General features: G+C 51.7%; 6 protein-coding genes across 6 annotated transcripts; 2 read left to right on the forward strand and 4 right to left on the reverse strand.

Moving 5' to 3' along the window:
* Positions 1–895: 895 nt before the first annotated feature.
* N7474_007923 (pepsin-like aspartic protease) lies at positions 896–2,240 on the forward strand (the record flags this gene model as incomplete). The annotated part of the gene is made up of 3 exons (XM_057199333.1): positions 896–1,242; positions 1,294–2,051; positions 2,116–2,240. 3 exons carry the CDS (start codon positions 896–898, stop codon positions 2,238–2,240), a joined length of 1,230 nt encoding a protein of 409 aa, XP_057050034.1.
* Positions 2,241–2,403: 163 nt separating this feature from the next.
* N7474_007924 (putative cofactor for methionyl- and glutamyl-tRNA synthetases) lies at positions 2,404–3,732 on the reverse strand (the record flags this gene model as incomplete). Its single annotated transcript, XM_057199334.1, has 1 exon — positions 2,404–3,732. The coding sequence occupies one exon, from the start codon at positions 3,730–3,732 to the stop codon at positions 2,404–2,406; it is 1,329 nt and encodes a 442-aa protein (XP_057050035.1).
* A 532-nt stretch (positions 3,733–4,264) lies between these two features.
* On the reverse strand, positions 4,265–5,935 carry N7474_007925 (ankyrin repeat domain-containing protein; the record flags this gene model as incomplete). The annotated part of the gene is made up of 1 exon (XM_057199335.1): positions 4,265–5,935. One exon carries the CDS (start codon positions 5,933–5,935, stop codon positions 4,265–4,267), a length of 1,671 nt encoding a protein of 556 aa, XP_057050036.1.
* Positions 5,936–6,378: 443 nt separating this feature from the next.
* On the reverse strand, positions 6,379–8,402 carry N7474_007926 (acetyltransferase; the record flags this gene model as incomplete). The annotated part of the gene is made up of 4 exons (XM_057199336.1): positions 6,379–6,680; positions 6,736–7,250; positions 7,798–7,948; positions 8,009–8,402. 4 exons carry the CDS (start codon positions 8,400–8,402, stop codon positions 6,379–6,381), a joined length of 1,362 nt encoding a protein of 453 aa, XP_057050037.1.
* A 670-nt stretch (positions 8,403–9,072) lies between these two features.
* On the forward strand, positions 9,073–10,420 carry N7474_007927 (2,3-butanediol dehydrogenase; the record flags this gene model as incomplete). Its single annotated transcript, XM_057199337.1, has 6 exons — positions 9,073–9,156; positions 9,231–9,264; positions 9,312–9,560; positions 9,615–9,701; positions 9,754–10,236; positions 10,293–10,420. 6 exons carry the CDS (start codon positions 9,073–9,075, stop codon positions 10,418–10,420), a joined length of 1,065 nt encoding a protein of 354 aa, XP_057050038.1.
* Positions 10,421–10,665: 245 nt separating this feature from the next.
* N7474_007928 (sugar porter family MFS transporter) lies at positions 10,666–12,331 on the reverse strand (the record flags this gene model as incomplete). The annotated part of the gene is made up of 3 exons (XM_057199338.1): positions 10,666–10,856; positions 10,908–12,062; positions 12,124–12,331. The coding sequence occupies 3 exons, from the start codon at positions 12,329–12,331 to the stop codon at positions 10,666–10,668; spliced, it is 1,554 nt and encodes a 517-aa protein (XP_057050039.1).
* Positions 12,332–13,979: the final 1,648 nt, after the last annotated feature.

Consider the following 13,979-nt stretch of genomic DNA (forward strand, 5'->3'; position numbering starts at 1 on the left):
CGAAGTAGTTAATGATTAAATGACTTATTAAAAAAGGTTTACGAACTGGAGGTATTGGTGGCTGTTGGGTAGTTCCGCCTACTGGATTGTGATGCCACACGATAGGGCAAGGCTAACACCAATCGGCATAGATATTAAGAGTTTAGCCGGGTGTCCGGCTCATTCACCTTGAAAAGGTTAATTAGGGCTAGCCAGGACCAGGAAGGAATCAAGCTAGTGGATGCTTGGTATGCTTGATTTTTTTCCCTACAGGTGCCAGCTGTCTTTACCTGGAACTGGAAGTGTCTTAGCCAGTGTTTCCTGTTGCTGACTGCAGTTTCAGGAGCGAGTAGAGCATTGGCCGCGTACCCGCCCATCATGAAACGCCGAACCCCTAATATTGGCGATACACAGAGCTCCGTTACCATTGCTCCACCTACCCCGGCATTCGCTCCACATACAAAGGAAATGGCCAATAATAGGCTGCAACTTTGCACAGAGCAAAGTCAGCGAGGTAGATCAGAATCACCCGTCCCCTGAAGTGGAGGAATGACGAAGGCAGAGTGGGGGTCCGTCTCCGCTATTCAGGGGGCTTGAAGAAAGTATAGATCTACGTAGGCCGTGTTATTGTTGCGACGTGATTTCGCTTTGTGTATATTATAAATGGAAAATCAATGCCCCTGACTTTCATTCGAACGCGACAGTCTTTCATTCTTTGACTCGGGGTTGGATTCTACACGTTCTTTGTGATCTTACATCGTCATTCATTGAAACATCAACACATCTTTTGACCTCTTCGAAAAATAAAAGCTAGGCTCTGGAAGCTGGCTTTACATTTTTGCTTTTTCTGACCCCCAGAACTGGCCCTATAAGTTTTTTTTTTTTTTACCACCGAAGTCGAGACATCGAACTGAAAATGTATTCTCTCATTATATTTCTATTCCTTTGCCTGAGCTACAGCACTCTCTCGGCACCCATTTCCAAGCAGCAAGGCAGGTCCTTCCAGATTGAACGATTCAGGCGCAGCGACTATGTCGCGCATGGCCCGACAGCACTGCGGAAAGCATACAGGAAATATGGCATGCCGATGAACTCCAATACGCCCAATCCGTCCTACCAGGCGAGCTCAAAGTCGGAGACGGAGACGGATGAAATGGGAGAAATCAGAGCGACCCTCGTGCAGGGCGGTAGTGAGTATGTATCGCCGGTTGTTATTGGAGGACAGACTTTCAATATGGATTTCGATACTGGGTCTTCAACCATGTAGGTTTCTACTTCCAGTTTAGGGAAATCAAATCGCTGAATTGCTTGCAGGTGGGTGATGAACAAGAACACCACACAAATTCAATCCGGTCGGAAGGTATACGCCCCAGATCAGTCCGAAAACTTCGAGCTACTCCCAAACTGCTCTTTCACGGACGTTTACGGAGACGATTCCAGTAACTATGGGGCTGTCGGCAAAGACACAGTCTCAATTGGGGGCCTTAGCGTGACAGACCAAGTCTTCGGACTACCGACAGAAGTCTCTCCTCAGTTCAAGGACGACCCCAGTTCCGACGGACTCGTTGGCCTGGCCTTTGAATCTATCAACACTATCCAGCCAGGCCGCCACAAGACATTCTTCGACAACGTGGAGCCTCAGCTCGAGGAGCCCGTCCTGACCGCACTGCTGCGCGAGGACGGCGTGAGCGAGTACGAGTTCGGCAAGATTGATCACTCCAAATACACCGGCACACTGGCGAACATCAGCGTTGACTCGTCGAGGGGATATTGGGAGTTCAACGTAGGCACATTTAAAGCCGGAGATGTTGAGCTAAGCAACAGCGCGACAACCAAGGCAATCGCTGATACGGGCACTTCTCTTCTGCTGGCTAGTCCTGACATTGTCAGCGCGTACTATCAGCAGGTTCGGGGGTCGTGGTTCACGAACTCTGGTTACGGATATGTCTTTCCTTGCACAGCGGATCTGCCCGATCTGCATGTCACCTTGGGAGATAATTTCCCAGTAACTGTTCCGGGGGCAATGTTCAACTACAGTCCCGCTCCATTTACTACGTCTGCCGGTGAACCAGGTAAGTCCTTCTTATAACCCTACCTACTTTCTTTTGGCAAGGCCGGGACTGATGGCAATTCCAGTATGCGTTGGCGGCCTCCAGGTAAGCACCGCTGGGTTTCAGATCTTTGGCGACCTGTTTCTCAGAAACTTTTACGTGGTCTTTGATAAACGGGGCCCGTCTCTTGGGTTTGCGTCGCCGAAATGAGCAGGGCTTGTATACGTCTGTCTCATATGAAATATGTGGGACATTGTTTATAAACAGCATAGGAAGTTCTTTCAACGTACGGCCAATTATACGAAACACTTTCTTGTGACTAGCGTTTTAGATTTTCATATTCTCATGGGTATGCGCTAAGACCAATTTTTGATTACCGCACTGTGGCATTCTTCAGACTCTTCACAGTACAGATAACTCCAGAGGCGGTAACCAGCTTTCCGAGGGCGGGCTTGCCCTCTTGGCCCTGCACAGAGGGAACAGCAGTGCTGTCGAAAGCAACCTCGAGGGTGTCGGTCGTAGTGAAACCAGGCTGGAAAGTCTCCCAAACCTTCTTCTTTGGGTTCAGCACCTTCTCGGGCTCGCCCTCGCTCCAGCCCTGGAAGGTCACGCGCTCACCAGCCGGGGCATCGGTAGGCGGGTTGACAAGCTCGACGGGACCGCCGTGGGAGTCCTCGCCTTCTGCAACGCGCGGAGATGCGGCCAGCACCATGGCGGCGGACTTGATGCCGCGCATGGTCACGGGTTTCAAATTGCAGACGGCCACGATCTTGCGGCCCTGCATCTCCTCCAGCGGGATGAGGCCATTCAGACCGGAGCACACGGTCCGCACCGTCTTGCCGGTCTCTTCGTCCAGGGACGTGTTATCGGTTCCCGGGGCGTCGCCGCAGTCAATGGTAGAGACGTACAGGGAGTCGGCGTTGGGGTGGTTGATAGCACGGAGAATGTGGCCGACACGTAGGTCGATCATCGAAGGAGACGGCGGGGCCGCAGGTGCTGGTGGAGGCTTGGGCTGCTTCTCTTTCTTTTCCTTCTTCTCCTTCTTGTTGGTCTTGGGCGGAGCTCCCGCAGCATCCGCGGGCTGCTCCGGCTGCTCGGGCTTGCCCTGGCCGACAACGAGCGGCTTGGTGCCTTGGGCGGCAGAGTCTGGGTTCTGAGCATTGGCCTTCTCGCGCTTCTTGCGCTCCTTCTCTTCCTTGGGATCGACTGGCTTCGGCACGAACTTGACATCGTTCACGTCGATTTTGATTTTCTCTTCGTCGGGGATCTGCAGAGCGAACAGCCGCGAGTTCTGCACGAAATCGACATGTCGCACAATGTGATGGTATCCATGTTCGCCGGTGCGCTGCTCAGGCGACCATTTCTCCACCATGGGCGCCACGAGAGCATACACGGCAATGTCGGCGACCGAGGGCTTCGAGCCGAGCAAGGTGGTGCGGGTGGCCAGGTGATTGTTGAACTGGGCCAAGATGGTCTCGATGAGGGACTTCTCACCCTTGACCACGGCAGAATTCAGGCCCGAGACGGCGTTCAGCCACTGCTTGATGTCGGCGCCCTCGGTCTCGCCGAAGTTGACCTTCGGGAAGATCTTGGGCGAGGCATGCAGGTAGTCGGGCTCGGTGGCATCGGGGGAGATGGCGGCCGGGTACGAGCGGTACAGGAGGGAGAGGAGAGAGGACTGGGGGGCTGCGGCCGTCGCCATGTTGCGTGCGTGGAGGGGGAAGCGGAAGGATGAAGAAGAAAAAAATGGAGGGGCGCGCGATAAAAGGACCCGCGGGGTAGCCCGTACGGAAGGCCGCAGCAGCTGGGGGAGCGACAACTTGGCTGGGATCCCAGACGCTGGGATGGGACGGTAGGAAGGTAAGGAGGGAGGGAGTTTTCAATTGATCGAGGCAGTCATAAACCAGGGTGACTCTTGCTGTCCTCTACCTAGGGCTTTTCTTGCGATCTGCAGGCTGACTCAGCGTGGCTGGTTTGCCCTAAGAGGAACTATAACTACAGACAGTAAACAGCACAATTAGATGAGGACTAAAATGGTTGAACGGATATCTATAGACGGTGACGATGCGACCCTTTCTAGGTATTGTTGATGGGGATTCATTCTGACTGGGTTTTTCAAATCAAGATGCATTTTCAGACGACATCAATCCACGACTTCTCGTCCTCGCTCCACCTCCCATTGCCCATTGGTGACAACAATTGTCCTGGTTGTTCATCCTTCCTTCGCGCTCAGATCAGACCCCTTTTAGAGGGAGTTTCACCTGAATAAGTGGTCGAATAAGCACCCGTCGTGCTGTAATTCCCGTTCTATCAGCTAGATCCGGGTTGGCCCCGGCGCGGAGCAGCATTTTGGTCATGAGCACATGGCCATTCTTGGCGGCTTGCAGCAAAGCGGTCATCCCCGTCTCAGTCTGCTGGTTCGGGTTGACCAGGCCGGATTCCAGGAGTAGCTTCACAGTGTCAAAGTCGTAGCGTCGCACAGCCAGGAGTAAAGGAAGCTTGTCTCGCGCGCCGGCATTGGGGTTCACTTTCTCGGACTGGAGAAGCCGGCGAGCCACGCTGAAGTTCTTCGACTCGACGGCGCAATACAGTGCTGTCCTTCCGCTGGAGTCACAGGCATTGGCTTCAATGAGTGGGCTTTCCAACAACTTCTCCACGAAGCCTTGGGCATACGGTTCACACCGAGCCCGTGCCGCGAAGTGCAATGCCGTCTGGCCAAAGTTGTCTATCGCGTTGATCTTGATGGCGGGGGCCGAGAGAAGTGCATCGATCAAGTCTTCGTCACCACATGTCCAGGCTGCGGTGTGAAGAGGAGTGTGGTTCCGGGAATTTCTCGCATTGGGGTTGGCACCGGCCTTTAATAAAAGCTTGACGACGTCGGGCTCACAGAGGGCGCATGCCAGATGAAGAGCAGTGATTTTGCCTTCTGATCTACCGTTGGGGTCAGCCCCATACTTCAGCAATGTCCCAACGTTCTTGGTGGCAACCTCCGATTGACCAATAGGTTTTTTCTGCATCTCCCAAAACTCAGTCGTCACTGGTGCGGCGCGTCCGATTTCAAAAAGCTTGTCGACAGTGACATCGCATTTGCCCCGGATCGCGAACCAGAGCATTGTCCAACGATTGTTGTAGAGTTTGTTGGAATCGGCTCCCATCCGGAGGAGTGCTTCGACAGAAGGCGGTTTGATGAAATGAAGTGGATACTGCGGAACAGACTGGAGTCGAGTGACAAAGGTTTCGACGATGTTGGTGTTGAGGTAATGTGCGGCTGCGCCGCCCTTGGACACGAGATGGTTGATCACATTGATGCTTTCCTTCTGGATGGCCAAGTAGAGCGGGCAGATTTCTCCTGGGACTTGTTCCAAAGGATCTGTGCCCGTGTCGAACACATGCTGCACCGTCGCAATCATGTCATGTTTGAACCCCCAGTGCAGGGCATGGTTGGAGGCGACGGTCTTGCTGCTGACGTAGAGTTCCCCGTTCAGCTGGCTGTGCAAGCGGCGGGTGGTTCGAATGAGGGCATTGAAGTCTCTCAGAGACAAACCTTGGACGATAACGAGAATCACCTCAATGGGCAGATCCGGGAGAGACCTAAGTTTCGGTTTCCATGTGATGAAGGTGTCGCTCTGGGAAAGACACTTGGTACCTGCGAGGAATCGTTGGATCGCCTTTCGGACGTTTTCATTGTCCGTCTTCCACTCAGGAGGAAACCAACACCGGCTCTTCCCGCGCGAAGCCCCGATGGCCGTATATTTGGATGTGAGAAAATTGACTATGTGTCTCGCCTCACCCAAGGATACGGGGCTTTCGAGAGTTGGATGTCCATCATAAGCTCGGAGCCAAAATGCCATCTTCCGCACCCTCAGGGGAAGGTCAGATACGCTAGGCCCAATTGGAGTCGCCATGTTGTGAGAGAGAAGGGTGGGAGTAGAGAGACAAGAGAAGGAAAGAGGAGAAGGGGAAGAGAAGAGGAAAAGGAAGAAGAGCCACTGGCCAGAGGAAGGTGACAGTGAGTAGGTTGGAAGGAAGGTGCAAGACGAAAGGAGCAGAGAAAAGAGCGAGAGCGACTCGGGGAGAAGAGAGGAAACGAGAGTCACTGGGAGGGAAACACTCACTGACAAGGACAATGGCAGTGTTCTGTCGAGTGCCAAACATTGCCATGAAACAAGCATGCTCGAGAAATAAGCTTATTAGTAGCCACACGCACGTTAACCACCAGATACTTATCCTTACTGGAAATCCGCATCGCTCGGTTCTTGATTTACATCTTACACGCACTGGAAACGGATATGAATAGCACTGGGAATTTGATTTTCAAGTCATCATCTAAGCCTGCTCACGAGCAACCCTAGCGCTTCTGAGAGCTAAGAAGCCCTCTCAGCGCATCCGTCTCACCCTCCAGCTTCGACACCCGCAGCTTTAACTCGTCCCGTTCCCGTCGCACGCTCGCCAACTCATCTTCAAGAGTCTTCATCCGGTCAACACGCCTCTGCCGACATCGCCGGGCAGCGAGGGTGTTCAACCGACGTTTCTCGACACGAGAAGAATCCACGCGGTTCAATGCCTCGTCACTCTGCGAGGCAGGGCTGGACAAAGAGGGAGTGGCTGATGTTGGAAGTTGAGAAACAGGAGATGGGTGCGAGTTGGTATCTTGGAGGGCATTAGACACGGTGTGGTTCAATTGCCACTAGCAGACCAAACATACCTTGCGAGTGCGTCGAACTGGGATGGTAGGAAGACGACATCAAGCTCTGACTCTCGGGATCCGAGACCGACGGAAGATCAGGCATGAAGGCGTCGTCGGGATTAAGCACGGGCCAGTCGACCGGATAAGGCGTTGGATGAGGGTTGAAAGAAAAAACGTTCCAGTCGCCATCATTAAAAGAAGCAAGTTCCGACTCCGTCCAGGGTTCCGACTCTGGTAAAACGGTATCATCAAACCCAGCCGAAGAAACAGCAGCATATTCAAACTCCAATTGCGCCAGCGAAGAAACAGAAGAAGAACCAGACGACGCAGAAGGAGCCATAAAGTAGTGATTAACGTCATGATGCCAGGGAGATAAGGGAGACCGCTCCGTGAGATCATGGTGGGTTGTTTGGTGACTCGAGCTGAGCAGGCTGGAAGAAGACGGTCGACTGGCGAACCGCCGCGGCGCTGTGGCAAGTGCTGGCGTCCATGACTGGATTTCTTGAGACGGGCCTTGGCAGACCCGTGGATGACTTTCTGATTTAGAACAGGATAGGAGCAAACCGGGACGGCAATTGGCAGTGTCGACTCTGTCACAACGACGAGTCGTGTCCTGAGGAAAAGAAGAAAAGGAGGGCAGCCTCGGTGTGCTTTAAGTAGACACCTGAGACACCTGAGGATGGCACTAGGTTCCCTGCGCCCCCGGAGATCCGGCTTGATTGGTAGTGGCCCCGTTCGGCGGCCCACTCGAATCGCAATCGCTGCAACGTGAGAGGCCGAAGAGCGGAAAGCACTCAGAGTGACTCATTTTAGCGTGCTCCACCATCTCATTCCCCCACCATTGGTTTCGACCGGACTCCGGCGAGCTAGGGGCCCAACCCGATAAGACAGCGGTGCTCGGTGTTGCGCGGGGGCCGGCCATTTCTGCTGGTAGTCTGTCTGCTACTGGAATCAAGTACTACAGCTATCTATGGTCCCTATTCTTATGCGAAGAGCAATCTATTCTCTCTTCAGATCGGACGCCGTGCTCGTCTAACCATCGTGGTAGTCTCTTGGCCAGGGGTACTACAATCAACGAACCCAAACTTTGCGTACAAGCGAATGCCATCCTTACTGGCACTCACATACATGTCCGCTCCTTCGACGTCGGCCAGATCACACCCCCATTGAACAAGCCTAGAAGCAGCCCCTCGACGTTGATAATCCGGATGTGTAGCAACCAGATCCAAAACTGCACCCCCGGAACAATTAGTACAACTACCCAACGCAGAGATAGCGCAGGCTAACATACAGATGTGTCTTTGGTCACCCATAACACGCTTCCTATTGCTCTCACCTCTACTCACAAAAGCCTGGCAATCCTCCTTGGGCATATCATCATGCCACGGCGGATAGCGTAGTCCACGTTCTTCGGGCGTAGACAAGTCCAATTTTGCATAGGCGGCTATGCGCGGTTGGCCGTTGGCGTCTGTGGATCCGGGGTCAACCATTTGTATATAGCGCTGCAACGGCCGCTGAAGTAAATCATAGCGGATCGCATCTTCCAGCCACTTCCGCACACCGGGGGTATTAGGAAACAGGCGTCGGGAATGAGGGTCTGAAAATGCCGCGAACCAAAGGTCCATGAGCGCAGAACTACCCTCGGGGGTGACGGGTTCTAGTTTCAGCGGACTTGAAGCTGCCATTCAGGGAACTATGAAAATCCTCCAGGACGAAGTTTGCCAGACCGTTAGTCCCTATAATCAGTTTTGCCTATGGTCCTCACATGACACAGGCGCGGGTGGATGGTTTGGGACTAGTGACGGTCAATTATAGTAATCCAGTAGCCTTACACTCACTGTTCCCTTGTTAAGTGGAGTAGTAGTATATCGTACCACTACAATAAAAGATTGATTATAATAAGTTTTCTCTTGAGAGAAATAGTGGAGTTGCGCACGCAAAGAGTTCCATTCTGGATTGGCAGGGTTGAAATTTTAAATCGATCTACTCTAGTCAGGGACGAAATCTAAATATGTGGCCAGGTAGTGTGAATCTACTGTGGTCCATGTTTTGTACCAATAAATACATGCAGTGCGGGGGGAAGAATAGACACGCCAAGAGACGGCTTGTTTCCGCAGCTTAGCTGGATTCCGGCAATTCGACTAATGCCACTTTTTGCAACCAACCGCGGCTTACCCCGAGATGGAGCTGCGGGGAGACAGGTTTCTCTCGGGTCTGAATCTCAATGTAGGACAACTGCTTCACAGACTGGCCTGAGACCAGTTTCTCTTCACCCCTACCGTTGACTGTACTTATATTCATCTCTCTCCGACCCCGAGTAAAACCCAAAGTGACGGAAATTAATCCTTAGCCACCATGCGAGCGGTTAGATTCCACGGACGAGAGGATATCCGCGTCGATGAGATTGAGGAGCCGGTGTGCGGCAGCGGTCAGGTCAAGGTATGCCATATCGTAATTTCCTCAAGTCCTCATGCCAAGCGTGAGATTCATCACTGACATTGACGATTAACAAGATCCGGCCTGCCTTTGTAGGAATTTGCGGCAGCGGTTGGTCATCCCTCAACGTGGAAGTAAGCATCTCTAATCCAAGACAGATCTCCACGAGTATCTCGCCGGACCAATGGCCGTGCCTGTTCATCCGCACCCCGTCACCGGGGCAAAGCTCCCCACCACTCTAGGCCATGAATTCAGCGGAACCATTGAAGAAGTTGGTTCCGGAGTGGCTGGGCTGAAGGTCGGTGACAAAGTCGCTGTTAAGCCAAACCTGAGCGATGGGACGTGTCCAAGATGCCAGATTGGCAGAATCAACTGCTGCGATAGTTTAGGTTTCATTGGGTATAGCAGTAGGTTTCCTGCGACTGTCATCTCTAGGAACTCTTAATGTTAACTATATGCAGGTGATGCTGGTGGTCTCTCAGACCATGTAGTAGTGGACAAGAAACATGCGGTTCTCTTACCAGAGTCTATCCCTCTGGATATCGGAGGTAACACCACTTCATAAATTTATAAAGCAATATCCTAATCCAACTATTATAGCTTTGGTCGAACCTCTCGCTGTCGCCTGGCATGCGGTCAGTCGCAGCCCCATTCAGGTTACAGATGCCGTGCTAGTAATCGGAGCAGGGCCTATCGGCTTGGCTGTTGTCCAGGTGCTAAAGGCACGCGGTGTCAAGAACATCATCGTCGCAGAAGTATCCGAGCGACGACGTCTATTTGCCCAAACCCTTGGCGCCACAACGATCCTGAACCCCACTGAAGTGGACGTGTTTGCGCAGGTTCGTGCCCTAACTGGCGATGCAGGTGGGACAGACATTGCCTTTGAATGTTCTGGCGTGCAAGCAGGGCTGGACACAGCCATGGCTAGTATTCGAGTCCGTGGGACTACGGTTATCGTGTCACTGTGGGAAAAGAAGCCTGTCATCGATGCATTCGCTATTGTCCTGTTTGAGAAGCATGTCACGGGAGCCGCGGTGTACGATGACGCAGATTTTAATGCTGTGGTTGAGGCAATTGCTTCGGGTAAGCCGTTCTCTCGTTGAGATAGATCAATCTCGCTAATATGCTGTGAGTCGCAGGCGAAATCAAACCAGCGCCAATGATCACTAGCAAAATCAGCATGCACGAAGTGGTCGAGAAAGGGTTCCGGGCCCTCATCAACGAGAAAGACAAGCATGTCAAGATCTTGATCGATATTAACGCATGATGAGTCTCTCCCAAAAAAGAAATCGACCTAGTGCGTGAGAGACGTCATGCGGGGACGTGAGTTGGTAGAGATTTCAATCTTCAGCGCGGGCGATGTAGAGCATTAGCTCACACTAACAGGCCCATTCTCCTTCCGATTTGTACACTAGTGAACGAGCCTGGGAAAGGTAGAACATTTCCTTACCCATATTCGCTAGTTGAGATCACAAGGAATAATTTGCCATTATCTCAATCTGTAACATCTAATCAAAGTTCATGCTGGGATACTTCTGATAATTCCGTCTTTCCAATCTCCGTAACATCATTGCGACCCCATGCCTGCCGAGAGATATCTCTGGCATTTTGAACCACATGGAAAGGCGACTTGGCGCTACTAAATACCAAATCCAGAGATTCAAGAGTCTGCATACGTGTCTCAGGGAAGAAGAAGTAGACAACTATAGAGTTGGTTAGCATAAGTCGTTCAAGCAGACGCGGTGTATATGTACCAGGTAGTATTAAGCAAAGGTTCAAGACAGCAAAAATGATGAAAAATTTGTAGCCCAGGTTTGCGACACCAATGGGCGTGATCTCAACGACAAGGAAGTTGGAGGCCCAGAGCGTCGTTGAACTCAAGGCGTAGATGGGCACACGGTATGACAAAGGTGCAACCTCGGTGCCGTACAGGTAGTTGACACCCAAAGCACCAATCGAGAAGAAGAAGCCATAGATGAAGACACAGCTTGCGGCAACGATAGCACAAGCCCGGCTCTGTTCCGCGTAAGCAATAGTGGCGGAAAGGAGAATGAAGGTGGCACCCATTCCAACAGAACCAATTATCATCAAGACTCGGCGTCCAAATCTGTCAACGGTATAGAAAGGAACCAGACAGCAGACGATTTGCCACGTGAATACACAAGCGGAGAGGATTCTGGATATCAACGGTGGCAGGCCGACATATTCAGCAAAGATCGTGGTGGTGTAGAATCCGATAACGCCAGCTCCGTTCATTTGCTGGGAAAATGTGGCAAACATGGCCAGAAAGGTTCGATTCAAGAGTCTGTCACCCTTGTTGCGGAAAAGACCAAGAAGGCTTCCCTTGCCCATTTCGGCCAGGGATTCTTGCATTTCCTGAATGTCGGCCGCAACTTCTGGAGAGCCTTCAGGGAGGTCGGCCAGAATAGCCAGGATACGACTGGCTTCTTCCACTCGCCCCTTCTTGACCAGCCAGCGAGGGGAATCTGGGAGGAAAGGGATGCAGATGAGAATCCAAGCAGCAAACAAGATGGGCAGCGCCCATGGGAACCGCCAATTGATGGACCCCTCGGTGAATGAGAGTCCCAGCTCTATCCATTGTGAAATGGCCAAACCGCCGCTGGCAAAGAGTCCCTCAAGGCAGACAAGAGCTCCACGGTGCGCCGCCGGGGAAGATTCCGATTGCCAGACTGGCACCGTAGACGTGATGCATCCGAACCCGATTCCTAATACTAGGCGGCTAACGGGCAGTTGAGCCAATGTAAAGCTGCTTGAAAGGAGAATAGATCCGATCACCGTTACCACAGCTCCGATCATGATGGTTCTAACGCGTCCAAATATATCACCAAGCTTGAGGCAGCAAAGAGATCCTATCATGCATCCGACAGTATAAAGCGCCACGATGGTACCTGTCTAACGTTAGAAACACGTGTTGTATGTAGCAGGAGTGGGTAATCAAGTTTATCTCACCCTGAATGCGTGCGTTCTGCGCCTTCTTAGCTCCCTCCGTGTGCACAGTATCCAAGCTAGGAAACTGTTCCACGAAGGTGTCAAGCTCGAGCAAGCCTCCGGCAGCGGCATTGTTGTAACCTAGCATGAAATAGGACGGCATGACAACCGAGATGATCATCGCACGCACAAGGCTCTTGCCTCGCAGGCCCAAGTAAGGTTTCACCATTACAATGGATATCTTCTCCTTCGGCCGGGGGAGCCTTTGAAAATCGTGTTTGAATGATAGGCAATACTCTAGAACCTGGGGTAATCTGGGGAAGCTGGTGGAGAATTTAATAAAAGAATCGGGTTGAGAATAAACTTCTTGCAAGCTGTTAGGCCCCGGAGACACACCTCCGACGCCTCGACTTTGCCGGGATTCTGGAGTATCATTTCCGGTCACCCCTTATATACATCTCTTGGGGCTAAGGCTGGGGGATATCACAATACATAGTCTCAACCTCCGTCATACAAGGCAATGGCTCTGTGTGATATTATTATCCCTCGTTCAATTTGTCTTGCGAGAAAACCCAAGCACAATGAACTTTATGCTCAGAGTTGGTCTCTTGTGCGATCAAAAAGTTCGCCCGAAAGTCCGAACACATGCGTGCACGCCAACTTCCCCCACATTTCGGCAATGAAGGATTTGCCGGGCAGAAATCCGCATATCGGGCTATTTTGATCGTGTTCAAAGGAGCAGGTTTCATCAATTTTCTGACAGTGACTCTCGAGTGTTTAAGGTAGCGGTTCTCTTCATACAGCAGTTCTCAAGTCTGTCGCTGGGAGTAAATGGGAGTGGTCTGCTTTTAGGAATATATATGCCTTCGCAGGTACCTTTTGTTCAAAGGGGCCACTACTATCGCGCTTCCCTCCCACGGCCATTGATGTCCGAGGGCTGTGCCAAGTATCCCCCTGACTTCCACATCCAAAATGCGTCTATATGCAATTTAGCAATGCTTTTCTGCCAAGCCAGAGGCAAAGGCAATAGCATAACCCGCATAACCGAAAGCCGAACTTGCCGCCGGTTCTGCGACGAAGCTTTACCATTCCTGTAGTCAACGTAATCCACAAGCGAGCCGGGCACCCCAAATAAATGAAAACAGCTAACCGGAAACCACGTGCATCTATTGTGCTATACTCACAGCACTCCACAGTATGTACGATGTAAGTGGATCCGCAGGTTGCTCAGTGAACGAGTCAGTGTGATTCTATAATAATGATCAGGGATCGATTTTAGCGAGCAAAAAGTGGCGAGGGGTGAGCACTAAACGGAAAGGGGAACGAACTGTACCCATGTACCTCGTCAGACGTTCGTCAGACGTGTATATGATCCATCACGCATGAATAATCAACACTTGGATGGATAGCTCCACGAGTACCGATCACGCTAATGGTGTTCGGGGGGCCTTCGGAAATCGTACTCGTCTCCAATGCCAATGTCGATCGATCACTAAGTAAACTCGTCGCATCGTTGGCCTTGCTAGCTTCAAGATGGGAATATCCTGGTTAATCCACTCGTCCCATCCCACCGTGTCAAAAAGTTCTTCAGCGAATGTTCTAATGAGGCGACATTCATTATGGTTTTCTTTTCTTGAGATACTTTCCTACAGGTCACTTGAACCCAGTCCTTCCCTTGGGTTTCCATTTGTCGTTCCAGACTATTGGCTAGGTCGATCGTCTTTGACTTCGAGGATGCATTGAAGGGCCCGTGGAAAGCCCCTGACTTGAACCAAAAAAAAAATACTCTGTTTTCTGTGTTTCTTTCTGATGGACCTGCTCTGCCCGTGATGCGTTTCTAGTCTATCTTGCGTCTACCAGCTCGATACCCATCCCCA

This window comes from Penicillium riverlandense, assembly GCF_028828495.1.
Source record: "Penicillium riverlandense strain IBT 135883 chromosome Unknown utg000007l_segment0_segment0, whole genome shotgun sequence".
Lineage (NCBI taxonomy): Eukaryota > Fungi > Ascomycota > Eurotiomycetes > Eurotiales > Aspergillaceae > Penicillium > Penicillium riverlandense.